This window comes from Mus musculus, chromosome 3 (assembly GCF_000001635.26).
Source record: "Mus musculus strain C57BL/6J chromosome 3, GRCm38.p6 C57BL/6J".
Classification (NCBI taxonomy): Eukaryota; Metazoa; Chordata; class Mammalia; order Rodentia; family Muridae; genus Mus; species Mus musculus.
In genome coordinates, this window is record NC_000069.6 from 97545818 (window position 1) to 97573169 (window position 27352).

At 44.4% G+C, this 27352-nt stretch overlaps 1 protein-coding gene and 1 long non-coding RNA gene across 4 annotated transcripts in view; one reads left to right on the forward strand and one right to left on the reverse strand.

The window, feature by feature from the left end:
- The first annotated feature begins 485 nt into the window (after positions 1-485).
- On the forward strand, positions 486-26773 carry Gm40102. Its single transcript, XR_867489.1, has 3 exons — positions 486-605; positions 1019-1071; positions 26694-26773. It is a non-coding gene; the product is annotated as a predicted gene, 40102 (long non-coding RNA).
- Chd1l (chromodomain helicase DNA binding protein 1-like) overlaps positions 14923-27352 on the reverse strand; it is a 49483-nt gene continuing 37053 nt past the window's right edge. For 2 of the 3 annotated variants that reach the window (XM_017319699.2, XM_017319700.2), the window contains exons 15-22: positions 26744-26892; positions 25087-25250; positions 24385-24587; positions 23284-23382; positions 20942-21012; positions 17640-17754; positions 16762-16870; positions 14923-15270 (exon numbers count right to left, since the gene is read on the reverse strand). In XM_017319699.2, coding sequence (XP_017175188.1) covers positions 15198-15270; positions 16762-16870; positions 17640-17754; positions 20942-21012; positions 23284-23382; positions 24385-24587; positions 25087-25250; positions 26744-26892 — 983 coding nt within the window. In that variant the 3' untranslated portion in view covers positions 14923-15197. The remainder of the gene's footprint in view (positions 15271-16761; positions 16871-17639; positions 17755-20941; positions 21013-23283; positions 23383-24384; positions 24588-25086; positions 25251-26743; positions 26893-27352) is intronic. The other variant, NM_026539.2, reaches the window with a different exon arrangement.

The following is a 27352-nucleotide window of genomic DNA, read 5'->3' on the forward strand; positions in this document are numbered from 1 at the left end:
GGAAATGGTTCACATACCCAATGGGACTTTATTTTCACATAAAAAAAAAATGAAATCATAACATTTACATAAAAATGGATGCCTCGAGAAATCACTGAATAAGCCAGACTCAAATACTGCAAAAACTGCAAGTTTTCTCTTTTATGCAGAACCTATATTTAAATTTTATGCTTGTGTAATTAATTATATTTCATGTTTGTAGGTCATGAAACTACAAAGGAGACCAGAAAACAGGAAGCAGAGCCCAGACAGATGTGGAATCGGGTATAGACTGGGCACAATGAAGAAAAAGAAGTGGGCTGTCTTAGTTACTTTTTTGCTGTGAAGACACCATAACCAAGGCAACTTCTAGAAGAAAGAGATGACCGGAAACATAGCATGAGTCCATGACCAGCACTGGCAGTCCATGGGGAGAACATGGCAGCAGGCAGGCAGGGCACTGAAGCAGCAGCTGAGAGCTCACAAAGCAACTGCAAGCAGGAAGCAGGAAGAGCTAACTGGGAATTGTGTGGGCTTTTGAAACCTCACGGCCCACCTCCTCCATCAAAGCCACGCCTCCTAACCTTCCCCAAACAGTTGCGCCAACTGGAACTGGGTGTTCAAAGGTACGAGCCTATGGGGCCATTCTCATTCAAACCGGCACAAAGGCCACGTGGGAGAAGTGAAGGAACCAGAGGAGAAAGAGAGAGAGAGGTGGGAAAGGAAACAAAGGAGACCGACGTCAGATGGCACAGATACAACAGAGCCACAATGAAGTCCAATATTTTGTACATTAACCTAAGACATTTAAGAATAAGGAAAACCTGGGAATTGTTTTAGACCTTCTCGTTCCAGTCTACAGCAGGGAGGCTTGTTTTCATCCAGGCTTGTGGCTCTAGTCTCCTAGGCTGCCTGTCAGTATCAAGGTTTCTCCTTTGTTGACTCTCACAATAGACATGAAGATGATTCTCCTTTTACACAGAGATCATTTTGTTGTCTTTGCGATTCTTATGTCTCTAATTTCTTTCTTTCCTTTTAGATTTGCTAAAAGCCCAGGACAGTGTGAACTCACCGAGGAGGTAGTATTAACAGGTATCTTTGTTTCATTCCTGACTTAGTGGAAGTGGCTTTAAAGCTTCCTTGGCAAAATATGAATAGCAGTGACATATGTTTATTTCATCCTGTTTAGGCTATAGCTATCAATTTATATTTTCATTCTTTTTATTTATTTACCCTTTAGAAATAAGAAATGATTCTTAGTTTATTAAAATCCTTTTCAAAATCTACAATGATAAAACAATTTCCCCCTCAGGTTTGTTAGTAAAACATATCATATCATATGATGACAAACCTACTTAAGTCTGCAGCAATGTATACAAAAAACTTAACAACAATTAGATTTGTCATATACATTTTGTAAATGTGAGGTGACATTCCTTGATGCTTTGCTATGTATTCCACTCTGTCTGGTTGCCCTTTCTAGTTCTTGGCTCCTGCTGTGAGCATGAGTATTATACAACAAGAACAGTAATTAGTATTATACAACAAGAGCAGTAATTAGTATTATATAATAAGAGCATTAGCTCTTCCCATCAAGTGCAGGATTGCTCAACACACATGCAAGCTTTCATCGGTGGTAATCCAAATCACTAAGTAAATCTTAAACCAGATTGTGCTTCTGGGATGGGATAAAGATAGATGTATGTAAGAACTGGATATTCCTCTAGCTCCTACCTTTCTGCTCACCCTCATCAGTTCTCTCTCTCTCTCTCTCTCTCTCTCTCTCTCTCTCTCTCTCTCTGTGTGTGTTTGTGTGTGTGCATGTGAGCATGTGTGTGTGGTGTGGTATGTGTTTCACTAGGTGGCTAAGCCTGAGTTTGAGTTCATGGTGCTATCTCCTGAGTGCTGAGACTACAGGTATGATACCACCACGCCCACCCAGATGTTACTGTACCTACCATCTATAAGGAGTGCGATGAAATGGCTGTTTTCTCTCTGTCTACGTTAGTCATCTCTTGCTTCGTAGCAAACAACTGAAAGATTCAGTGGCATGGAACAGTTCAGATTTATGTCACTATTGAGTTGGTCTATGAAAACTCCCAGGAGGCTGCACTTCAGCCTTTATGAACTGGTGAGGAAGTTTTTAATGCGAGCAAATAATATGGTTGTACAGAGTACCAACTGAGAATCAGTACCTCTGCTCCTGGAATTGCATGCAAGAATTATCAAACTGGAAAAAAAAGTGAAGATGAGAAAATGTTGGTAATTTATGAAGGATTCACTAAAGATGAATAAAAAAATTTTCTGTAATTGTAAGTAGAAAAGATAAGTGTAAAATAGTTGGGGTAAGTTATTCTCTTAAAATAAAAGGGAATAGAATACATGTGATATGAAAGAAGAGGGCAAATAAGACTGGGAGCTAAAGGTTTAGTTAGGGATGCAGGTGAGGAGATGAGCGAGAGGATGGGGTAGGAAGTGGGTTAACTAAAAATATGTATATATTACCTTAGGGTAATACACAGTATATATATATATATATATATATATATATATATATATATACATATACATATATATATGTATATATATATGCTTAAATATACTAATTATATATTGTATATTTATTATATATTACATTGTGTATATTATATATAATGTATATGTACATATATACTATAATCCATATATACACACATATGTGTGTGTATGTGTACATATACATATATATATACATATATATATGTGTGTCTCTATATATATATATATATACAGAGAGAGAGAGAGAGAGAGAGAGAGTTTAAACAGAAGTACCCTGCATACAAAGACAGTGCTGCTCCCAAAAGACATTCATTTTTAAGTAAAAATCTCAGTGCCATGCATGGGATACATCCCTGTGAGTCACTAGTCACTAGTCAGGGAGACATCTCTAAAACCACAAACTATTGCCGTTGGTCTTAGCAGCCCATGATAACTGGATGTTTAGATCTTATTGCTGAAGACACCACACGCTTTGGTTACAGAACATAACGAAATCAATCTTGAAATGACCAGGAAATTTCCGACCGGCTGAGTAGCTTTCATTCTGCTGGAAGCTGTTATTCAGGCCACAGAGGAGAAAAGACATCAATGGTCTTAGTGCTGGACCTGATATTCAACAAGACCAATCACTAAGCAAGACTGTCCCATTGGTGTAACAGTGGCATCAACGGTTACAGGGGAACCAACCTGCTTTCTGATTGGATTTGAGAACTGATCCATAGGAGGGAAAGCATGCATCACGTTGTAAACCTGGTCAAAAGGCCATGGTTGGGAGGGTCTAGGCCCAGATGGTCATTTTGTCAAAATGTCTTCCAAATGTTTATGTCTATCCATACATATGTGCTACTCTCAACCTTAGGTTGGAAAGCTTCTTTTTGCAGTGGGCAGTGATTAATGCAGAGATAGTTAACAGGTTAGAGTGTGGGAACAAATGACTGTTGAGTGTGGGCCCGTGGGGGTGTGTGGGAAAGAAGGGAGTGGGAGAGAGTGCCCCTGTCCCACCAGAGTTCTGGTGCTTTGGGCAGGATAATGCGGGAGGACTGCTGGACGCTTTCCACGAAGCCCTGGATGGGCCTCTGGCTCACGGTAGGGGTTTGGACAAGGGGCAGCCCCTGGTACCAGGTTCTCAGTCTCTGGCATCCCACGCTGGATACGGCAGAGGAGCTGAGAACAGAATAGGGGTCCCAGGGTGGCACTCAGCCCCAGAGATACAGGAAGAGAGGGCGGGGGAAAGAAGGGCGCTGGGTAGTTCTCACACAGGTGAGTGTCTTTAGTCCAGGCCTCGATGAACAAAGACAGCCTATGGTTTTAGAGCTTTATTGTAGAAAGGCAGGGGGAAAGGAGAGAAGGTAGAAGGAGAGAGGGAGAGGCCGGCCATAGCCACGAGGAAAAAAGGAAGAAGAGAGAGAGAGAGAGAAGAAAGGCTAGAGAGTAAGAGAGCTAAAAACTTAGAGAGATGTGGGAAGGGAAAGAGAGAGAGGAGAGCTAGAGAGTAAGAAAGCTTAAAGAGAGTAAGGAGGGGCCAAGTAGCCCCTCTTATAGTGGGCTTTGCTATCTTGCTGTTGCTAGGTAACTGTGGGGGAGTCTAGCCAGAATGCCAGAAGCTTGGGACATTGTCTATGTGACTGCTAGCCACACGCCTCTCTTGTGGGGGCTGTGACAACGGTAACTTTGACAGGAGCCAGGGGTCTAGGAGACATGATCCAACGCCTACCGTCCCATGAAGGTGGAAATTACCACCCATTGGGTACCACCAGGGTTCAAGACCTCAGCTCGACTGGAAACCAGGCTGTCTGTGCATAGCCCATTGTCCCACAGTTGAGTGTTCAGCACAAAGTGGCATAGTGAGAACTCACCCAGAGCTAAGAGGCTATCAGCAGTTGATGGCTGATAGGGAAGGAAGAGTCATTTGTCCTTGAGGGTATGTTAATCCCACCAAACAAGATGAATTGAATGCAGGAGACACTGAGTTTTTATAGACCAAAATGCTGCAAGACTAGGGATTTTTTTTAAGGGTTGGGAGATTTCTAGAGAAATTTTGGTTGGAAAGAAACTTCACAGAACATTTAAAAAGTATTCGGCAGAACATCTTAACAGGGTGGGTATTGGGATATAGGGTCAAGTTCCAGAAAATGGGTCAAGAACCAGTCAAGTCCAAATTTTACAGAACACAGGAATGAACTTATTTTGATCTTGTCATAAGATAACTTCTAATCTTAAAATGGAGTCAGGCTTGTCCATCAGGTGTAGTCAGTAGTAATTTGTCCATGCTTTAGGGAACAGCCCCATGACTGTTTGTCATGCACATAGAGACAGCACTAAGTGGACTTCCAAGGGTCATTAAAAAGGAAAGCTGGTGAAGTTGAGAGGGAGATGTGTGGAAGGAGTCGGGGGTGGTGGTGGGAGGGGAAAACAGTAGGTACATACAATCACCGTTCATTGTATACTTACATGAAAATTTCAAGGAACAAATAGAAGTAATCGATTTTCAAAAACCTAGAAAATGCACTCAGTTGGTAGATAGATTTGATGCTCTGATGATTGGTAAAGTATGAAGACCAATTTTCTTTTTAAATTTATTTATTTTTTATTTATTTATTTTTTATTACATATTTTCCTCAATTACATTTCCAATGCTATCCCAAAAGTCCCCCATACCCTCCCCCCCCACTTCCCTACCCACTCATTCCCATTTTTCTTTTTAAATTTATTTTTTAATTAGCATACACAGCAACATATCACCCTATGACAGTTTCATGTGTACTTAGCTTTAATTGATTCCCACGCCAGGAATACCTCACTTCCTTTCTCCCCACCCCTGCTTCTGTCTTTCCGTCCCCTACATTTCCCTTTCTGATTTCATCTCATGTTTCTCTTTGACCTCCTTAGTGTTTCTCATGGACCCTTTCCACTTTCATGTCTTCTGCTCAGTCATGCCCACATACACACAAAGATGGGAATCTGCATACGACATAACATTCTTTATCTTTCTGAGCCTGAGTTACTTCACTTAATATATTTTTGTTATATCTATTTTCTAGCAAAGTTCGTTTTTTAATTATTTTATTTATTTCATCTCATTTATTTCATTTAATTAATTATTTTATTTATTCATTCCAGCCATTGCCCCTGCATTCCACCCCCACAGTTCCTCACCCCCTCCCCCTCCCCCTTGCCTCCAAGAGGGCAACCCCCTTCCTTGGGGCCTCAAGTCTCTCCAGGATTAGGTGCATTTTCTCCCGCTGAGGCCAGACCAGGGAGTCTTGTGCTATAGATGTGCCTGGGGCCTTGGACCAGCCCATGTATTGCTGCCTGGTTGATGGCTCGATTGATCTCTGGGATCTCCCAAGAGTCCAGGTTAGTTGAGACTGCTGGTCTTTCTATGGGGTCCCCCTTCCCTTCAGCTTCTTCAATCCTTCCCCTAATTCTTCCATAGGGGTCCCAGACCTCAGTTCAAAGGTTGTGTGTAAGTATGTTTCTGTCTCAGTCAACTGCTTGTTGGACCTTTCAGGGGACAACCATGCTAGATTCCCATCTGTAAACACATCATAGCATCAGTAATAGTGTCAGGCCTTGGTGCTGCCCCACTTGAGATGGATCCCAAGTTGGGCTGGTCACTGGACAGCCCTTTCTTTCAGTCTCTTCTCCATGTTTGTCCCTGTAGTTCTTTTAGATGGGAAGAATTCTGGGTCAGAAATTTTGACTGTGGTTGGTAACCTCCACTTGGGGCCCTGTCTATCTACTGGAGGTGAACTCTTCTAGAGTTCCCAGTATATGTCCAGGAGAGTGTAACTGGGTCATATTGTATTCCATTTGTCTTCTTGATAATTCTTTACACTGATCCCACAGTTGTTGCACATGTTTATGCTCCCATCAACTGTGAATGAGTGTTCCTTCCCGCCACACCCTCACCAGGGGTGTTGGCAATTGGTTTCCTTATGATAGCCATTGTGACTGGAATGATATGGAATCTCAAAGTGGTTTTGTTGTGTGTGCACATTTACCTTGGATTTTTTGGGGGGGTGTACTAGCTAGTTTTGTGTCAACTTGACACAGCTGGAGTTATCACAGAGAAAGGAGCTTCAGTTGAAATGCCTCCATGAGATCCAACTGTAAGGCATTTTCTCAATTAGTGATCAAGGGGGAAAGGCCCCTTGTGGGTGGTGCCATCTCTGGGCTAGTAGTCTTGGGTTCTATAAGAGAGCAGGCTGAGCAAGCCAGGGGAGGCAAGCTAGTAAAGAACATTCCTCCATGGCTTCTGCATCAGCTCCTGCTCCCTGACCTGTTTGAGTTCCAGTCCTGACTTCCTTTGGTGATAAAGAGCAGTATGGAAGTGTAAGCCGAATAAACCCTTTCCTTCCCAACTTGCTTCTTGGTCATGATGTTTGTGCAGGAATAGAGACCTTGACTAAGATGGGGTGGGGGTGGGGTGTCTCTCATTGGACTGGACCTAACCAGTGATGTTAGGCTGGATGGCCAATAAACCCCTGGGAGCTCTTCTCTACATCCCCAGTGCTGGGGTTATAAGCATATGACCTCTCTCCCTCTCCCTCCCCCTCCCCCTCTCCCTCTCCCTCACCCTCCCCTCCCCCTCTTCCTCTCCCTCTCCCTCCCCCTCTCCCTCACACTCCCCCTCCCCTCCTCTCTCTCTGTCTCTCTGTCTCTCTGTCTCTCTCTCTCTCTCTCTCTCTCTCTGTCTCTCTCTCTCTGTGTCTCTCTCTCTCTGTCTCTGTCTGTGTGTGTGTGTGTGTGTGTGTGTGTGTGCACTAAGGGTTGAATTTAGGTCCTTATGCTTGCGTGGCAAGTTTTAGCTTGCAATTTCCTTATGGCTAAGGCTGTTGAATACTTTAAAAATAATTACTGGCTGTTTGTAGTTCTTGAGAACTGTTTTTTCAGTCCATTGATTCGTTTCCTAATGGGCAGTTTTGGATTTTTTGGTGTTTAGTTTTTGCTGTTCTTTAGTTGTTCTAGATATTAACCCCATATTAGGCATACTGGGGAAAGCTGTCTTTCCCACCCTGCAGGCTGTTTGCTCTGCTGGCAGGTCCTCTTGCTGTGCAGAAACATTTGAACACCACGTGATCCCAGTCTTGTGCTACTGGAGTTCTCCTCAAAGTTCTTGCCCTTATCTCTATCTTGAAGTATTCCTCATGTTTTCCTTTAGCTATTTAGGCGTTTACCGTTTTAAATCACGTTCTTTGGTTCGCACTGAACTGATTTTGCTAAAGGTAAGAGAGATGAATCTAAGCTGATTTTTCCGCCTGTGGAAATTCAGACTTGCAAGCACCGTTTATTTAATAGGTTATCTTATTTCAAGCACATTTTGGCAACTTTGTCAAAAATTAGGTGGCCACAGCCATGTGGGTTTATTTCTGGGTATTTATTTTCTCTATTATGTGTATATTTACCAAGGTATACATTCTATTCCATTAATATACTATCTTTGTCACTATGGCTCTGTAAATTGTGTTTGGTTTTGGAGACATGGTCTTACCGTGCAGCCCTGGTTGGCCTGGAACTTGTTATGTAGACCAAGTTGGCCTCAAACTCAGAAATTGTCTGCCTCTGCCTCTGCCTCCCAAGCACCACAACAACCTGCGAAGTACAATTTGACATCAGGTATTATGAGCCTTCTGGCACTGTGCTTTCTACTCCTAAAATTCCTATGGCTGTACTTCCATTTGAACTTTAGAATTGTTTTCTCTGACTTTGTGAAGAATGTCACTAGATTTTTGATAGGGATTACATTAAATCTATAGATTTGATAAATCTATAATGTAATAGATTTTGATAGTAGAGTCATGTTCATAATATTAAGTCTGCCACTCCAGGAAGTTTTTGACATAGTCTAGTGTCTTATCAATTTTTTTCCAGTGTGTTCATATTTTCATTTTAGGGGTCTTCCACCTCCCTGGTTAGGTATATTCCTTGATATTTTTGAAGCTATTGTGAATGGGATATTTGCCCTGATTTCTCAGCAAATGCGTGTGTAGCCAAATTAGTATATATACATAAAAATAATGTTGATTTTTACGTCCTAAAACGTCACCGAAAGAGGTCTAATATCCTTCTGTTGGAATCTGTGAAGTCTTTTAAGTATAGAATTATGTCATTTGCAAATAGGAATATTTTTACTTCTTTTCCATTTTTTAAAATCTGTTTTATCTATTTCTCTTGTTTTATTGCTTTGGCCAGAGTTTGAACATATTTTGTATAAGAATCGAAGGAATGGGTACCTTTGTCTCATTCTAGACTTTTAGAAAAAAATAAATGATGTTTTCTTTAGTATAACATTGGCTATGCCCATTGTATATAGCCTTTATTAGGTTGTGGTGTGCTCCATCAATTTCAACTTTCTTCGATGACTTATTCACGAAGACTCTTCTGAACTTTATCAAATGCATTTTCTGCGTCCATCAAGATGATCATAAGAGTTTTGTCTGTAGGTCTATTAGCATGCTGTTACATTTACTACCTTGCATATATTGAGTCAGTGTGGCATTGCTGGGATGAAACAAAGCTGCTCATGATGTATGATCTCGATGTGTTCTTGAGCTCAGTTTTCAAGCATTCTGTTAGCATTTATTTCAGGCGTTCATCAGATTGGTCTGTAGGGTTGTTGTTGTTGTTGTTGTTGTTGTTGTTGTTATGCTGTGATACCTGGTTTTGATGTCAGGGCAATGCTGACTTTATAGAATGAATATGGAAGTGCTCATTCTTGTTTCTGTTTTGTAGACCATTTCAAGAAGTGTTTTATATTTTCCTAAAATTCAGGAAGTAATCTCTTCACCCGTGGGACAGGCTATGCACAGACAGCCTGGTCTCCAGTTGAGCTGAGGTCTTGAACCCTGGTGGGACCCAATGGGTGGTAATTTCCACCTACATGGGATGGAAGGCATTCCGTCATGTCTCCTGGACCCCTGGCTCCTGTTGAAGTTACCACTCCCACAGGCCCCACAGGAGAGGCAGGTGGCTTTCAGTCATATAGGAACAGCACCAAGCCTTCCCACATGCAAATTTGAGGTTTCCCCCAAACTCTCAGTCCTAGCCAATGTAAGATACCTGCTGTCGAACCCTGAATCACCCCCAGAACTGTATATAAATCCATCCAGGAAATTAAAAGTACTCGAGAACTATTCCTTTGTCTGAGTCTTTTGTTCTAAGAGCTGTATGTAAACTTGGAAAGAGATCTTCTCTCCCGAAGAGCCACTGAGCTTCCCGCCACACTCCTCACTGGATAGTCGGCTCAGTTCAGAGCTGCTGGGAGTTACCAAGAGACCTGGAAGGCGTGGCAGAGACTTTGTCTTCCTGCCTGCACTCCCTTCCTTTTGCTGGAACCCTTGCACCTGGCCTGGACAGAGATATTCGTGGAAAACCACTGGTATCCAGGCCCACATTCACCCCTGAGTTCTTTTTCTGGGGAGATTTTTAACTACTACTCCAATCACATTGCTAGTTAGGAGTCTGTCTCAATTTTCTGGCTTTAGCTCTGGATGGTGTGGTGGTTTGAACATGAATGTCCCACCCAGGCCTTGATGTTTAAATGCCTGGATCCCCCTGGTGCTGCTGTTTGGCTAGATTCAGGTGTAGACTTGCTGGAGGAAGAATGGCACTGGGGATAGGCTTTGAAGTTTTAACAGCTCTGCGCCATTCAGTTTGCTCTTGACTTACTGTTTGCAGTCTGAAACATGAGCTCTCAGCTCCCTGTTTCCTGTTGCCCCGATTCCCAACCACAGTAGAGTCTTACCTTTCTGGTACTGTAAACGCAAATAATTTCTTTCTTCCATAAGTTGTTTTTGGTCATGGTCTTTGCTATGGCAATAGAAAACATACTCAAACCATTGGTCATGTGTTTAAATTTTTATGTTCCTAGGTTTTTCTAGCTCTTAGTTTGTAACCATATTCCCTTTTCTTTCTCCTTCCTTTCTTTCTCCCCAACCCCTTCTCTCATATACAGTGTATGTTGTACAGAGTTGTTCTACAAGACAAACAGCTGCCATCATGTGGGCTTCAGCTGTGCTAACTTGCAAAGGATTATCCCCACTGGGCTTGGTGACTGTTGATTCCCCTCATAGAAGGGCAGGGGTGGTCACCAGAACCTCAAATGAGTGTCTAGCTGCCCCCTTCTACCTGTTGTACATAACTCTGCTCTAATTACATGTCGCTAGAGTATACAGGCTGAGGATGACTGGGGAGAAGGGCTCCATCTATGTGGCTATGGAGAAGCCAATATTCCTCCTAGATTAAGACTGCCTGGTGTGGCATGGTGGGCACCCACAGTAAGTAACCCCTCACTGTGCTCTGTAAGCCCAATAAACTCATTGGCTTCTTAGTGTAATTGTACCTGTTTGTCATTGGAACCTTAGGAGGAAGGTGAGACATTGTTTGCATCACCCCAGGAAGACATCTCAGTAAAATATGTGAGGGGTATAAAGATATGGATGACCATGCACACACAAAGGACACAGCAAATACTGGGTAGCTTCCCCTATTGCTCCCTACTTTACTGGCTTGAGACAGGGTTTCTCAATGATCCTATGGTTAATGGTTTAAGCTAGACTGGCTGACCAATGAGCTCTCTGGACCTGCTTGTCTCTACAGCCCAATGGTGTTACCAGCATACATCTGGGTGCCATTCTACATGGGCGGTGAGGATCTGAGCAAGTTCTCCCACTTACAGAACAAACACCCACTGAGTCCCGGAGGCAGCCTCCGAGCGCCCTTTCACTTCTAAATGTAATCATTTGGATCTTCTCTCTTTTGGTTAGTTTAGCTCAGGTTGTCACTCATTTATCTTTGATCGATTCTATGCATTTATTTCCTGTTTCATTCATTTCTGCCGTAATCTTTACTACAGCCTGAGGTGTATCACTAGGTTATTTGACATCTCTCTGATCATCCTATAGCTACAAACTTCTCTCTTGGGACTGACTTGGTTGCATCTGGTAGACTGTGTTTCCTTTGATTTTAGGAGTTTTTAAAATTCTCTCTTGACTTCCTTTCATTCAAAAGCATACTGTTCAGTCTCCAAGTATTTGTGCATTTCCCAAGTTTAGTATCGACGATGATGCTCTGGGATTTAGAGTTTTGAGTCTACCTGTGTCTTTTGTGAGTTACGGGTGTTTGCATTCAAGGTTACTATTGAAAAAGGTTTGCATTACTGGTGATCATGTGGCTTGTCCTAGCTGGCTGGATTATTAGTGGGTCTTCTTCTGGCATTGGGGATTTCTCACTTGCTGTGTGGAAGGGGTTTCTTTCCCATCTATCCTCTGTCCATTCTTCTCATGTAATGTATGTTCTGTGTTCCTATCAATGAAATTGTCTTTTTCTTCTGTACACAGTACTTCCTTAGTAATTGCCTTAACTTATATAATTTATATAATTATTATTGTATGTGTATGCTGTTTTGCCTGAATACATGTCTGTATGCACCTCACATGTGCTTGGTGCCTGAGGCCAGAAAAGGACACTGGATTCCCTGGATCTGGAGTTACAAATGCAAGCCATCATGTAGGTCCTGAGAACTAAATAAATTCTAGTCCAGAAGACTAGAGCAGTGCTCTTAACCTCCAAACCAACACTCAAGTCCCATATGCTTATTTTAATATATTTTAATTTTTATTGCTCCACCAATTAAAAAAATTAACTTCATTAAGTTAGTAATTTACTTTTAGTGTTTGTAATATGTCAATTCATGCTTTCCTGGTTTTTAGGGTTGTTACTCTGACGTTTGCTTATGTATGAGTTGATGTCCTCTGATAGCCCCTGTAGTTTTTATTTGCTTATTTTCTATATATTGACTGTAACATGCCATGTAGAGGTTCTTGTCTGGTCATGTTTATTTGGATTCATCCTATGTTTGGATGTCTTTAGGTTTAAGAAATCCTCAGATATAATTTTATTGAACAGGGACACCAGAAACACTTATGGTGTGAAAAATGTCACTCAGTAGCCAAATCTGCCAATACCTTGATCTTGGACTTGTGACTGACCGTTGTTTAAACCATCTAGCCTGTGACATTTGATCACAGGATCTCCCGGAAGCTAATACACTGGAGGAAAAAGTGTGACATTAAAAAAAAAAAAAAAGTAAGCATGGTAAAAAACTGAGACTATTTTGTCACAGAAAAGTATCTTATCATAGAAGCTAAAACAGGAATGGTTCGACAGGTTAAGAAATAGTCACAGAAATGAACTCTGCTGGGAAGTCATGGTGAAATTCAAAAATTAAACACTCTCTGGATTTCATGACTCAGAAGTCACTGGTATCCTGTCGGGGAAGCAAAAGTAAAACCTGCGTGCATGAGGAGTGTGTGAGTGCATGTGTTTGAGTGCATGTGTGTGTTTGAGTGCATGTGTGTGAGTGCATGTGTAAGAGTGCACTGTGTGAGTGCACGTGTAAGAGTGCACTGTGGGTGCATGTGTGTGTAAAAGTGCATGTGTGTGGGTGCACGTGTGTGTATGAGTGTGTGTGGGTGCAGGTCAATGTGTTTATTCATGTGTGTGCTAGAGTGTGTGCAGACATCCATGTGGGAGTGTCTGTCTATGAATATGTATGTATGTCTTCGTGTGTGTGAAATGAAAACTAAATATAGAAACACATATATTGAGGTATTACTGGAAAGAAAATGAGGAATTAAATTCTTTTAATTTTGTAATTAAAGTTTTAACGAAAAAGTCAACTTATGAGTATAGACCTTTAGAAATAAAGTGATGGCAGCTCACTTTCTGGCTGGTGAATGTCCTTAGCTTTAACCACCATTTCTTCCTGGAATGAGATTTCAGCTAAGCTCTACCTTGTAACTAGTGCTATTACCTGGTGTGCCTTCTATTGGGTTGTCTGGCCATCTATTCTTAGCATGATTATGAATCTGTACTTAATGACATTGATATGTTAATGAAATACAGGAAGAAGTTTTAAGTGGTGATTGCTAGCCAAGGGATCACAAAAAATGACAAGTTTCTCTATTTTCAGATTTTATACTTAAGTATGTAATCCATTTCCAGTTTATTAGTGATGGCAGAGGCCTAAGGCTTTTCTCAAACTAGGGGCTAGTCATTTCCATACCATTTCAACTAGCACTTGTGTGCCCCAAATTGTTTCAGATGATGTGGAAAAGGAGTAAGGAATGATCTTTCTCAAAGCCCTTGGTTCCTAGAGAACTTACAGATAGACCAATATGCCTATTAGATACCTACAAGGCATATGAGGAACCAGCCTGTGTCCATTTTGTAATCAGGAGACACTTGGATACACTAGCTCAGTTAGGTTTCTCTTTACTATAAAACTTAAGTTTCTGGTTCCGACTTTGACCTGGCAGTTTATCTGTAAATCCACTCCCTGGGGCTATATGTTCCCAGAAGGCGCTTGCATGCAGAAACCCCGACCCTGAAGTTTTGCCCTACAAAGGTGGCTTAGGAAACCAGCCCAGCGCTGATCTCTTGAGCCCCACCCTAGGGAAAGACAGCTGCCAGCTCCCATGGACACAAATAAAGCTTGACTTGATTTGGCCATAATTTGGGTTGGTGGTCTTTCTCCTTACATCTGTGGGATTAACAGAGCTATTTATTTTTTCAGCAGCACACATTAGCTGGCATGCTAACTGGAGCTCTGTGCCGTTTACATACATGTAGATAGGGTGCACTGATCAAATTCAGCTGCATATACCCTCATGTCTGTAATCATTATTCCACTTTTAGGATGGTATTCTGTAGCTTCTGCCCCTGACAGAGAATAATGCACTTACCTTCTTGTATACTGTTTATTAAGTAAACCTCCAGTCCCTTCCACTTTGCTAAAAATGATAAAATTTCATTTTTCCCTATGGCTGAATAATGTTGTATTCCTGTAATATACTGCACTTTCTTTTCTTCACCCATTCACTTATGGACACCTAATGTGAGCCCACTCTTAGCTTGAAGATAGCTGTTGAAAGCCAAGGCTTCATATACAAGGCGTGATGAACCACAGCTTATATGGCCTTCTCTCCAAGATTTCCTTTTCCAGCGGTTCTCTGTCCCAGGCCTTCTCCAGTACCGCTCACAGGCCATGCTATGCCAGCCAGGAGCTACATACTGAAACTAAACTAGATTTCTAGGCGAAGGAAAGGATATTCTCAGAGTTTTCTAAAGTCACACTTGGCAGGCCTCCAGGCCAATCAGCTTTCTGCAAGATGCCATGAGCAGTATAAAGACGGGCAGGGGCTCCTCACTGGAGTGGATGCTTGGAAAACCTGTGCCCAGCCTCTGCCCTGGGCTCAATTTGAAGGCATGAGTTGGCTGAAGTAGCTTCTTTCCCCCAAGGCCTCCCTGCCCTGTCTTTCCTCAGCTCTCCCTAATCACACAGCCAGTCCTGCATTCTGTACAAGACTCTGGTGGAGGGTAAGAAAAAAAGCAACATAACCATTAACAATAGGCCATCTATTATTATTATTATTCAAACATAGGCAATCTGAAGCCAAAGGGCTTCCCCATATACATTGTGTGTTCCTGTATTACAGGTACTGGATCACAGTTAACACTTCCAGAGCAACAAAATTAGAATTCAGGAAAGACTAGCCCAGAAATTCCAGAGCAGAGAATATGACCAAAGATAGCCTTGTTTCCTGAAAACTAACAGTCAATCTGGGAGCAAGAATCTAACTGGTTGCTGAAAACTGGACCCAATGCTGGGCTGGTTGCTAGGGAACCAGTGGTGCTGAGGAGGAGGATGCAGGCTGTGAATGGCGGGCCTTACTTCTGGGAAAGTAGTATCTGCAGAGATGGTTAAGGGAAACATATCTCATCACTTTAACTCAACTTTACCCAAGCGCCTGGTGCTTGGATGATCACTGCAAAACACTTCATGCCTTCTCTTCAGATCAGAAACTCTTCTACTAATGTCAGAACTCGTGATTGTCATGGTTATGTGGTGTAAATTTCTGACACTGCACAAGCACATAAAATGTGACTTTTATATTAAGGCTTTATAGGGACATAAATCCTTTAGGGACCACATGGAATGCACGTAAGGATCTAGGTAAAAAGATAGACGTTCTGTATATAGAACCTAGAGGTTAATCCTGTTGTTTCTAGCTAGTTTTTTGGACACAGCTTACAGTTTTAAAATGCTGGCCTACAGAGCCAGGTCTTGAGAAAAAAAATTGTGTTGTAGTGAACGTAGATGGAGACTTAATGCTCACAGTGGATTTCACATGCCTCTTAAGAGTCCATCAGAGCCAGGAAGTGATGGTGCACACCTTTAATCCCAGCACTTGGGAGGCAGAGGCAGGAGGATTTCTGAGTTCCAGGACAGCCTGGTCTACAGAGTGAGTTCCGGGACAGCCAGGGCTACACAGAGAAACCCTGTCTCAAAAAAAAAAAAAAAAAAAAAAAAAAGTGCATCAGGGGTGGTGGTGTAGCTCAGTGGGAGTGTGCTTTCCTGGCACGTGTAAGACTCTGGGTTCAATTCTAGCACTGTAATTAAAACAAAACACAAAGACTAGTATATCAGAAAGGCTCTAAAACAAAAGAGCTGACTTGTTTAAGTTAACTTCAGTGAACAGAATTAATTAGGTGCTTAGAATTAGGCCTCTACTATAGACCTGAAGGGCCTCGAGGGAAATGACAAGATGTTATCAAATGTACTATTGGCTCTCCCCTGGTATTATATTATTATTATTATTATTATTATTATTATTATTATTATTATTTATTAATTAATTTATTTTTCAAGACAGACTTTCTCTGTGTACCACTGGCTGTCCCCAAACTCAGAGTTGCCTATCTCTGCCTCCTGAATGCTGGAATTAAAGACAAATGCCACCATACCCAGCTTCCATATATCTTATTTTACTGAGAAAAAACCCCAACTTATTAAATATATTTATGTGTGTGTATATATATGTGTGGTGTATGTGTGGAGGTCAGAAGACAACTTACAGGGGTCAGCTCTCTCCTTCCTTCTACCATGCAGCTGGGGACAAAACTTAGGCCATCAAGCTCTGAAGCAAGCATGTTGCTGAGCCTTGACTTAAATCTATTTCTATGCTTGCAGGAATGCTTGGGTGTATGTATTTTCTTGGGTGTTGAGTGTATACTCTGGATCATACAAGCTAGAAAGTGTCTCTTAATTATGTCTCATTGAAGAAGGACAGAGTGAAGGACGTGACAGAAGACAGCCTTGGATTAAATAGCAATACTGGGAAATGCAGCACGACTTTCCTCGTTGTTTGAAATATGTATAATCAGACCACAGAAGGATACATGTAAGTTGGGATGCCTCGTGTAGCCAAATGTTTCCGGATAAGTCGTTCGGTACCATACCAGTTAAAACCCTTTGTAGCATGTCCAATTCGTGGAAGATGAACGCTTGCTATTGAAAAGAAAAGATTATGATAATCATATGATAATTATGAAGAGATAACATGATAAACTCAAAATATATACAGGAGAAAATAATTATTGATGGTTTCATGCAAAGCATACAATTGCAATGTCAAAACTATTCTGTGTAGGAAACAGAAGTGTAGAGAGAGTATCTGACGTCTGTGAGAATATGGTGCCTGCCAATAATACATCTGGTGGCCGATGGCTTGGACAGGACACGGGAGAGAGAATTCTGAGACAGAGCCAGGTGGAAAGATTTGCTGGGAAGACGTGAGGAGACAAACATGTGGTATCTGAGCACAGGTGACCAGCCATGTGGCAGAGCCTTCTGGGAGCATGGGGCCGGGAAGAAGAACCAGCCCTAACATCGACATGGAAGAGGGGGAAAGATTTTCTGTTGAACACAAGAACCCACAGGTTCTCCAAGTAAACAGACGGGATGGGCACAGATTCTGACTGATGGGCAAATCCTCCCAAACGTCAAGGAATTCCACAAACACTGAGACACACTAGGCTTGGACAGACAGGTGAGGAAGTGAAGGACTGCTTCGTAACCATGACAATGCACAGCGGACAGACACAGCCCACAAAGGGAAGGGCTATGTAGGAACAAAATGATGTGGGTGCGACCCCTGGTTTGATTTTACCAAGCACATCAAGGGGAGTCTTGACATTTCGTGCCTCCTCCCTTCCAAAGTCACAGCACATGTCTGGACGGAAGTTCCTCTCAAGCTCAGCACAGAGGGAAGGCTTACCTTTCTTTTTCTTTGCTGCTAAAAATATCTTCTTCAGGCCCTCTTCTAGGGCTGCCATCTTAATGCCAGACAGGACATTGGTGCGATCACGGTGCTGAGCCACAACCAAGGCCAACTGCAGGAGTAAGGCAAGGCAGTCACACTACCAGCAAGTGAGCGGCCACCAAGGAGCACAGGCTGTTACGGAGGACCAGGGCTCAGCCCTACCCCTTCTGGATGCTGCTTGCTGTCTGGACAGCAGTATCCTACAATGTATGGCATGACTGCCCGTCTTATGTCATGGTAACTTATGTAGGCTTTTCTTTCTTGTTTCAAGATAGGGTCAAGCTAGAGTCCACAACACAGACTTTCCTAACTATTCTCCAGGGAAGAGAAGCTGTAGAATCTCGGCTGATATTTTGACAGAGTTCTGTATTTCAGCCCTCTAAGTGGTGCCCATCAGCTCCACAGCCCCAGTACAAGAGGCATCCAATCTCCACTTGAACAACCGCTGTGAAGACAGTGCCAAAACCGCCCCCCCCAACCCCACCGCCCCCCACCCCCCCACCCCAGAGAACCCCCAGGGAAACTGCTGAGGCCAATGCAGTCCACCCAGATATGCGGCTGTACACTGCACCCTTCCTTATGCAGTGCTGGGTGAGAGTAGACCCGGGCTAGGCAAGCATGTGACCACCGCCACATTCACAGCCACCAGCCTGAGACAGTGGATTCTTTCTTTCTTTCTTTCTTTCTTTCTTTCTTTCTTTCTTTCTTTCTTTCTTTCTTTCTTTCTTTCTTTCTTTCTTTCTTTCTTTCTCTCTTTTTTCCTCCCTCCCTCCCTCCCTCCCTCCCTCCCTTCCTTCCTTTCTAGATTTATTTATTTTATGCCTATGAGTACACTGTCGCTATCTTCAGACACATCAGAAAAGGGCATTGATCCCATTACAGATGGTCGTGAGTCCCATAAGGTTGGTGGGGATTGAACTCATGACCTCTGGAAGGGCAGTCAATGCTCTTAACCACTGAGCCATCTCTCCAGCCCTGGACTCTGTTTCTTATGCGCAGACACTGTGGTCCCCTTTCTGCTCACTTCATGCAGTGCTGTAGAAATGACTGAGTGAAGAGAAAGAAAACACCTTGTTGTTAGCCACGCAGGTCTTCGAGTGTGAGTGTCTCCTGGCCTCACTTTCTACCTCTTTTTCTAAATCAGCCATGATCTGCCTCAAACTTTATGGGTTTGGCCCTCAGACAGAGTCAGGTGGATGTGCTAAAAAATAAAACTCACTACAGATAGTCCAGCTGACAAGCAAGGAGGAGACACTTACGATGCACAGCAGAGGAGGTGTGGGTTGCTTCCTGTCTTCTGCCGGCTAGAAAGCATAATCCTTCACAGGAATTTTTGTATAAACAAAAGTGAGGAAGCCTGAGAATTTTACATCTCACTTTCTTATTCTACTCAGGAAATGCTTTGGGGCATACTGTATGAGCCAGCACTCTGTGGAGTACTAACGATAAAAAGAACAGAAAGGGCTGGCTGCGAAGCCTATGGCCCGAGCGTGATCCCAAAGACCCTCCTGGTGGAAAGAGAATGGACAACTGCAAGTTGTCCTTAAGACCAACACGCATGTGCACAGGCAAGTGTATACACACACACACACACACACACACACACACACACACACAGCATAAAATAAATAAAAATGTAATAAATTTACACAAATGATTCAGAGAAAATAAGGATATGAAGGGCCTGATGTTTAGGCCAGGGAAGGAGCAAGGAGCTGTCCCAGGGACTGTAATGGGAGGGAGCCCTGAAGCACAGAAAAAGATGTGCAGTGGCCAGACCCACCTGCCTGTTATGCATGGATCGTGCCACTTCCCCAGTTGCTATGTTGGGGATCCAAGCCCTTGGGACCTAAACTGTGACTACATATAGACAAAGTCTTTATGAGATTAAATTAAATAAGGTTGAACCTTAATTCAAGCTCACGCATGTACTTTTAGGAGGCTGGGGAAAAACTTGAAAGGTGAGGGAAACTGGCTTGGGCAGTAGAGTGCTTGCCTCCTGAGTTCATCCCCTGAACCCACATAATAAGTTGGGCGCTTGTAATCCCAAGCTGGGGACCTGGAGACAGGAGGATCCCAGGGCTTGCCATAAGCTCCAGGATAGAGATCCAATCTCACAATAACAAGGTGGGTGGCCTGAAAACTGACAAGTGAGGCTGGTATCTGGCTTCCACGTGCACACATATATCCTTGCATGTGCACACACACACACACACACACACACACACACACACGGAAATCAGAACATGCAGAAAGGCATCAAATACGTGCTCACATAGAAGATAGCCTGGGAGGGCACGGTGAGAAGGTAGCTGCTGGTCATGTAATGCTATTGGCCCCTAGGCTACTGTCTGCAAGCATAGCAGAGGAGCATTAATAGTGTCTCTCCCATGGGATGGTTCTCAAGTTGGGACAGTCATTGGTTGGCTGTTCCCAAAGTCTCTGCTCCATCTTTATCCTTGCACATCTTGTATGCTTGAAGACAGGAACCTAGCATAACTGTCTCCTGAGAGGCTTTACCCAGCAGCAGATGGAGGCAGTTGCAAAGACCCACAGACAAACATCAGGCAGAGTTCAGGAAGTCTTCTGGGAGAGTAAGGATAGAATTGAGCAAACCAGACAGGTCAAGGACACCACAAGAAGACCTCCTACAGAGTCAACTGTGGGCCCATGGGAGTTCAGAGACAGGGCCACCAACTAGGGAGCAGCAGGGGCTAGACCTAGACCCCTACACATTTGTAGCAAATGTGCAGCTTGGTCTTCATGTGAGACCCCTAACAAGTGGAACCAGGCTGTCTTGGTCTCTGTTCTCTGTCACTGGATGCCCTTCCCCTTCCTAGACTGCATGGTTGTGCCTCAGTGGAAGAGGATGTGCCCAGTCCTGCTTGGACTAGATGTCCCAGGGAGAGGTGGTACCAAGGGGTGTTCCCCTTCTCTGGGCACAGGGGGAGGGGGCAATTCAGGAAGGGACTTGTAAAGGTGAGAGTGGGAGGAGGGAGGGCTATGATCCAGGTGTAAAGTGAATAAAAACAGAACAGACTGCTACCCCATGTGGTCACGTTGTCTCCAGCAACACTCGCAATATGTTTCTAAGGCTGAAGCCACCCAGTAGGTGGCATAGATGTGCAGACCTAACAAGCTACTGTGCTCCTGCAGAGGCTGGGCAGTGAGCATGCACAGGCTGGACAGCAGAGGTGTCAAGAGGAGCTGTCACTAGCCAAGCTTTAGGCCTGGCATGTGACAGGTTTTTTACTTACCAGATCTTGCCCCTTGTCTCGTGACTCTTTATCGTCGATAGGAAATAGAAGGACATCACCCAAACTCAGGTCTGAGGTTTTAAGAGAGAGTAAAAAGAACATTAAGTTTCTGAAGGGTTCATTTTCTGACTCCAATCACATTTCTTGTTATTTTCTTGCTTTTTGAAATAATGATCTCCCTCTGTAGCTCAGGCTATCCTTGAACTTGCAGCGATCCTCCTGCCTTGACTTCCAGGGTTCTAGGACTATAGGCATGGGCCAGCATGACTTGCTCCGATTAGGTGTGGCACTTCACCTCCCTCTGAATTCTTTACAGCCTTTCCCCCGACTTGTCATCATTTTCACCAGGTAGCCAACTGCTTCCCTCCAAAGTCCGGTCCTCACACGTTACCAGCCTGGTGCCCCTGTGGCCACCACAGAGATTCGGAGAGGAAGGATGAGGGTGCCTGAGGCCCTGTCTGTCACAAATCACCCCCACACTGCACTCTACCATCCCACCTGTTCATTTTCCTCTCTCCAAATTAAATCAAGCAGATGCTCCAGGCAAATGGGCCAATTAGATCTTGGCTTTACAGACCTAGTGTGGATTTTCTGTTCAAACAAAAATGATAAATAACTTACTAACCCTGCTCTTTTAAGTCATTCTTCGGAGCAGATTTCCCAGATCAGCACCTGTGAATGGTCTCTATGACGTGGCTAAGTTTCCCTCCCCCTTGGATAGTGGCTCTACCCTGGGCTGCCTGGGGCTGACCCTGCCTAGATCCTTCCTCATCGGGTACTGGGGATGCTAAGTCTGGGGAAGATACAAAAGAATGAGACAGCGCTGGAAACTCTACCGTCACCTCTCTCCAGCAATGCAAACTCTCCTCATCTTCTCAGACCCGAGGCAGCGCTCTCAGCCTTCTCTGGTCACTGTAGCTGAGCTCCTCTGCTCTGCTGCCTACTTTAATCCCTCCTCAGAAACGATGCACGGCTCCTCTCTAGTTACACTGACCATTACTCTTTAAGTCTGTGTAGCACATTTCAGACTCCAAACTCCTCCCAGTGTTCCAAGGAAATATGGCCACCAACAGGGCGAAATCCAGCGGCCATTCAGATTCCACTTCTGTCTCTTTGCCTTCATCACCATCTCTTTAATTGTGCAAAGCAGGTATCTCCAATCTAGAAATCTAAATTCAATGTGTGCCAATACGGAGTTTTGAATTCAGATTCTCACATGGCATCAAAATAGGAAGTAGCCCACTTGACTGCCTGTGGCGGGTACATTAAAAATACTGCTGTGCGAAATTACCTTCACGTCGCTTATTAAATATGAAACATATGTGAATTTTGTACTTAGACTTGGATCCCAACACCACAGACTCATACAGTACACGCAAATATTCCGATTTTTCTTTTTAAATCTGCAATTTGAAACATTTGTGGTCCCAAGCATTTTGGATGAGGGCTACTCAACCTTAACTCCAAACGCTACAGTCCAAGTTCCCTCTTTTCTCTAACAATCCCTTTCCTCTTCCTGCCTCAGTGACTAGGTGGCTACATGTCCCAGGCTCGGTCATCTGTGATCTCATTTCTCCCTCATGACTATAATTCGGGACTTTACACAGGGTCTCCTCCATCCACACCTGAGTTCCTCTCTCTCTGGTTTTCCAGATGGCAGGGCAGAATCCAGATCTGCAATGACTTCTCTCAACAGTCTGCCACTAGAGCCGGGATTCCCTCCGACTGTTCACCCCTCCAGACAGGGCAGAAGCATGATACACGCAACCTCTAGCAAACTCTGGCAGGTGTTCCTCCTACCAGGGCTCTTACCGCCGCAGTCACCTCAGGAAAGAACAAGGAAGCCTTCATCCCTGCCTCCACACTGCAACTGCTGCACATCAAAGCAGGTGCCTTTTCCCGGCTCTGGTACCAAAGGCTGACACTGCCCATCAAGGCCCCCAAACCCCACACACCCTCACTTCTGCCTTCAGGGAGTGTGATAGCCCTCCACCCCCACAGCACCGAGCCTGAGCTGTCGTGAGCAGTTTAAAAGTGTGGCCGATTTCCCTCTACTAGGTCTGATGTTCTTCTAGGGACATAGTCAGGATGGTGAGCAGGGATCTGGCCTTCACTCAGAACACGTGTATCTCCTATCCTTACTACAGCCCCAGGGAAGGTGGAGACAGTGTCAGACTCAAATTATGAGAAAATAAACTGAGGGGGATCTCCCTCAAATTCACACACGATGGGCAACCAATGGCTGGCGCTTCTCATTTTGCAGTGCACCCTAAGCCACCCGATGCGCCGCTTTAAGTGTCCTCTCTGCCCTTGAGCCTCTCCTCCTCTTCTCTGCTTCTTACCTTCCATTTTCCCAGCCAGCTCGTATATTTTTCTTGGTTCAGCTGATCGTACTTCCAGAGCTGTGAATAAGCCACCTCTGCCCCAGCGGCCAGAATCATCTGACAGGAGAGAGAAAATGTCCATCTACAGGAGGCAAGGCTAGTGCGTGACTTGGGAAACCAAAGGCACACACAATAGGCTTGTGGGAGAATGACTATTTAGAAAAGGAAATATATCTAATCTCCTAGGAATATTCTAGGAGGTACAGAATATATTGTGCCAAGAATTGTCAAAACAGGAATGTCAGAAATGAAGTGTTGTGAAAGAGAGGCTCTGGCACCTATGACTGTGGGAGGTAAGAGGAGGGATACAGACAACAGAGCTGACGGGCAGAATGGAGTGGACACCGATAAGCCCGCAGTGCACACCTGCCCATGCATTAAGGAGGAAGAAAAGTAGAAGGACTCAGTCCAGCTGGCTAGCCCTTGTATTTATACTCATTTACTCTACACACATTGGCTCATAGATCCGCCATGTCAAGAACTGTTCTAAGCACCAGGCTCTCATTACCAGTGAACAACAACAATGGAAGTCCTAGCTCCACAAAGCTCACTTTCTAGTGCACTGAGACAGTCAAATAAACCAATGGGTGTTACCACGTCAGGTGACTAAATGCATGACAGAGAACAGGACAGAATACGACAGAAGGCAATGATGGAGACCTCTCCACTTACAGGGCCAGGGAAGCAGTCGCTTGCACATGCTCAGTGAAAGAGGATTCCGGGTGGAGGGAGTTAAAGTGTGCCGCAGGAGGAACACACTTGGAGTTTTGTTGTTCCTCACAGGATGGATTTACTTCCCAAGTGTCACCTCATTCCACCATCTTAATCACCAGGATAAAGCTGATACCAATAGCCTACGTGTATTAGGCGGCTGGGGCCCGAGGAGGTTGGATAGCTCAACCCAGTAAAGAGTCAATGCTCACTGATAAAAGCCATGCCCCCTGACCATACAATGCTGCCCTGGGATGATCACTTTTAGGTCGAATTTGACCTTACCCTTCCAACTTCTTGGCATCACAAAGACAAGGTATCCTCAGGGTCCCCGCCCACTACTCTTACCTACACAGTGCACAATGACAGCATCTTCTTCGCCAGCCTGGGGGTGGGTGACGTCGCCACTAACATAGTTAATGGAGGTTGAGTCTAGATCTTCATAAGCCAGCTCGGCAGAAGACTCATCTCCGCCCTCCAGGTCCTCAAGCTCGCTGTCCTCCGAGGACAGGCAGAAGGACTGGTAACCGTTGGATTCCCACCAGGCCATCCTTCACCAGACCAGAGAGAGAGGGGGGATTAATGATCCCTCAGGTCATCTCACAGGAGGTGACAAGTGAACTCCCCCTGACTGAAGTGTTCTACCCTCGTGAATAACCTGAGCTCAATCCCAAGAACCAATAGGGTGAAGGGAAAGGAGAACTGCCTGCAAGTTGTCCTCTGATCTCTCCTGTGTGCTGTGGCTCATGAACATGCATGCATGCACGCACGCGCACACACACACACACACACACACTATAAATAGATAAATCGACACATAGATACATGGACAGACAGACAGATAAACTTGTTGGACAGAATGCATCTTCACCTCGGCACTGAGGACTAAACGTAAAGGTCTAATCTTTAAAACTGTACTCTGACTCCAGTAAGAGCTGCAGAGCGATCAAGATGTCCCGGCCTTAAAGCCATGTCAGCTGTGGGCTCACTACACAAGACCCTCCCCACTCAGCGACAGTGACCCCCCATTCTGATCTAATGCAGACAAACTTCTTCCTGTGTTCAGCCTCCTCCTTCTCCTTCCTCTTCTCCTCCATCAGTCTCTTCCTCTTGGCCGCTGCTTCCTGTCTTTTCTTCCGTCTGTCCTCCAGCTCCTCTGGGCTAAGGATCTTCTTCCTTTTGATGGGCCCTTCTGCAAGGCCTGGGATAAGAACCTGAGAGACGAAGACCTCCGGTCAGGAAGCTCAAGGCCTGCCTGCTCCTCTGCAAGCTCCATCTAAACCACTCACCCTGCATGGGAGCAACGGGAACAGCGCATCTCCACACTGCCTGCATCTCCACACTGCCTGCATCTCCACACTGCCTGCATCTCCACACTGCCTGCATCTCCACACTGCCTGCATCTCCACACTGCCTGCATCTCCACACTGCCTGCATCTCCACACTGCCTGCATCTCCACACTGCCTGTGCGGCGGGTGCTGACCATGGGTCACTGTGCTAAACATGACACCTCACAGGCACCGTGGCCACTGGGCACCAAACTCTGCCAAAGCACTGAGGTGTCAGTCACAGTCACTTCATGGGGAACAAAGCACTTCCAAGTAACTCCTCCTTCTCAACTGAAAGCACGGCTTACAGGATGCCAGCCCTAGCTTAAACAATTTTAGTGCAACTTTCTACAAATCATTATATGATTCCTTCTGAACCAGGTCATTTCAGCAGCCCTGTTACTTAATGACTGTTCTACAGAACAAACATAAAGTGCCAGACACGGGAACATCACATGTCATTATGATTGTCATCCTACGAATGAGTGAGTGAATGAGTGAGTGAATGAATGAATGATGACTTAGGGTCACAAAGGCCAACAGCAGGCATGGCATCTTCTTGTAACAATGTGGTGCCTAAGGGGTGGCTTAGAGGACCAAGAGCTGCTTTTACTTGCATCAAGTCATAAAATACACGCACCATCCTAATGTCTATTCTGAGACAGGGTCTCATGTAGCCCAGGCTATCCTTGAAGTCCTGATCCTCTTGCCTCCAGTTCCCAAGTGCTGGGATTACAGGCATGCACCACAATGCTCAATTTCTTTACTCTTTTTTAAAATAAATTTTTATTTTATTACTTATGTATATATGTGTGAGAAAGAGTGTGTATGTGTGTGTGTGCGTGTGTATATGGTACAAGTGTGGAGGTCAGAGGACACCCTTTGGGAGTCAGATCTCTCTTCTCCCGTGGTTCTGGAAGTCCCACTCAGAGGGTCAGGCTAGCACAGCAAGTGCTCTGACTGCTGAACCATCCTGCCAGTTCTTAATGTCTCTTAAAGATTGATTTACTTTATATTCTATGTGTATGAGCGCTTTCCTTGCATCTCTGTGTGTGAGCCATGTGTGTGCAGGAGCCTGTGGAGGACGCCCTAGAACTGTAGTTACAGGAATGGGAGCTGCCATGGATGCTGGGAATCTGGGCCCTCCTGAGAACAGTAATGGCTCCTAGCCAGTGTGCCATCTCTCCAACCCTCCCCTGCCTGACCAATGCTTTTAGAACATTTTATAGTAATTATGCCAGAGTGCAGTTCATTTATTACATCCAGTCAACACAGGCTTGTTCCTTATCAACCCATCCTGACCCCAGCATCACCCTCTGCTTTCTTAGGTAACAGATTGGAAGAATCTACGGTGTTATAGAAAAGCGATGGCTCTCACGCTGCCTTTGTTCCGGAGGGTCCGGCCCCCATGGCTTGTCTTCTCTAGAAGGGTTTTCTGAAGATTCACCAGCTGCTCAAATGACTTTCTGTCTTCCTTACTGGGCTCCTTAGAATAGTCTCTACCTTCAAACAAGTACATGTGGTTTTCTAAGAACACAAAACCAAAGAAATGGATGTTAGGCGCGGGGAAACGGATTAATACTATTCAAAGCAGCTACGCGGGAGAACAAGGAAATGGACCATATTCTAAAAATGAGACAAGACCAGCTTATGACCACACCGCTTCCCTTCCTGTCATGAACACCTTTGGGTCCTGCTTGGGAATCCTGTGTGTTCTCTTTTCATAGGACAGAGCACAGTTCCTGGCCCGACTGGTCCATCCTTGATGACCAAGGACTGGGGAATCCCTTCACCCCGCCAAGCCTCCATCCAGAATGGGGTGACTACAGCATTCTGCTCCTCAGCATGAATCTCGCTGACAGGAAGGCTCGTTCCCTAGTGAATCGCCATCCTTAATGTCAAGCACACATTTAATACTCTGCCTGCCTACTCCCAATAATATTGAAAGAGCAAATGGCATATCACTGGAGAAGATGAAGCAATGCAG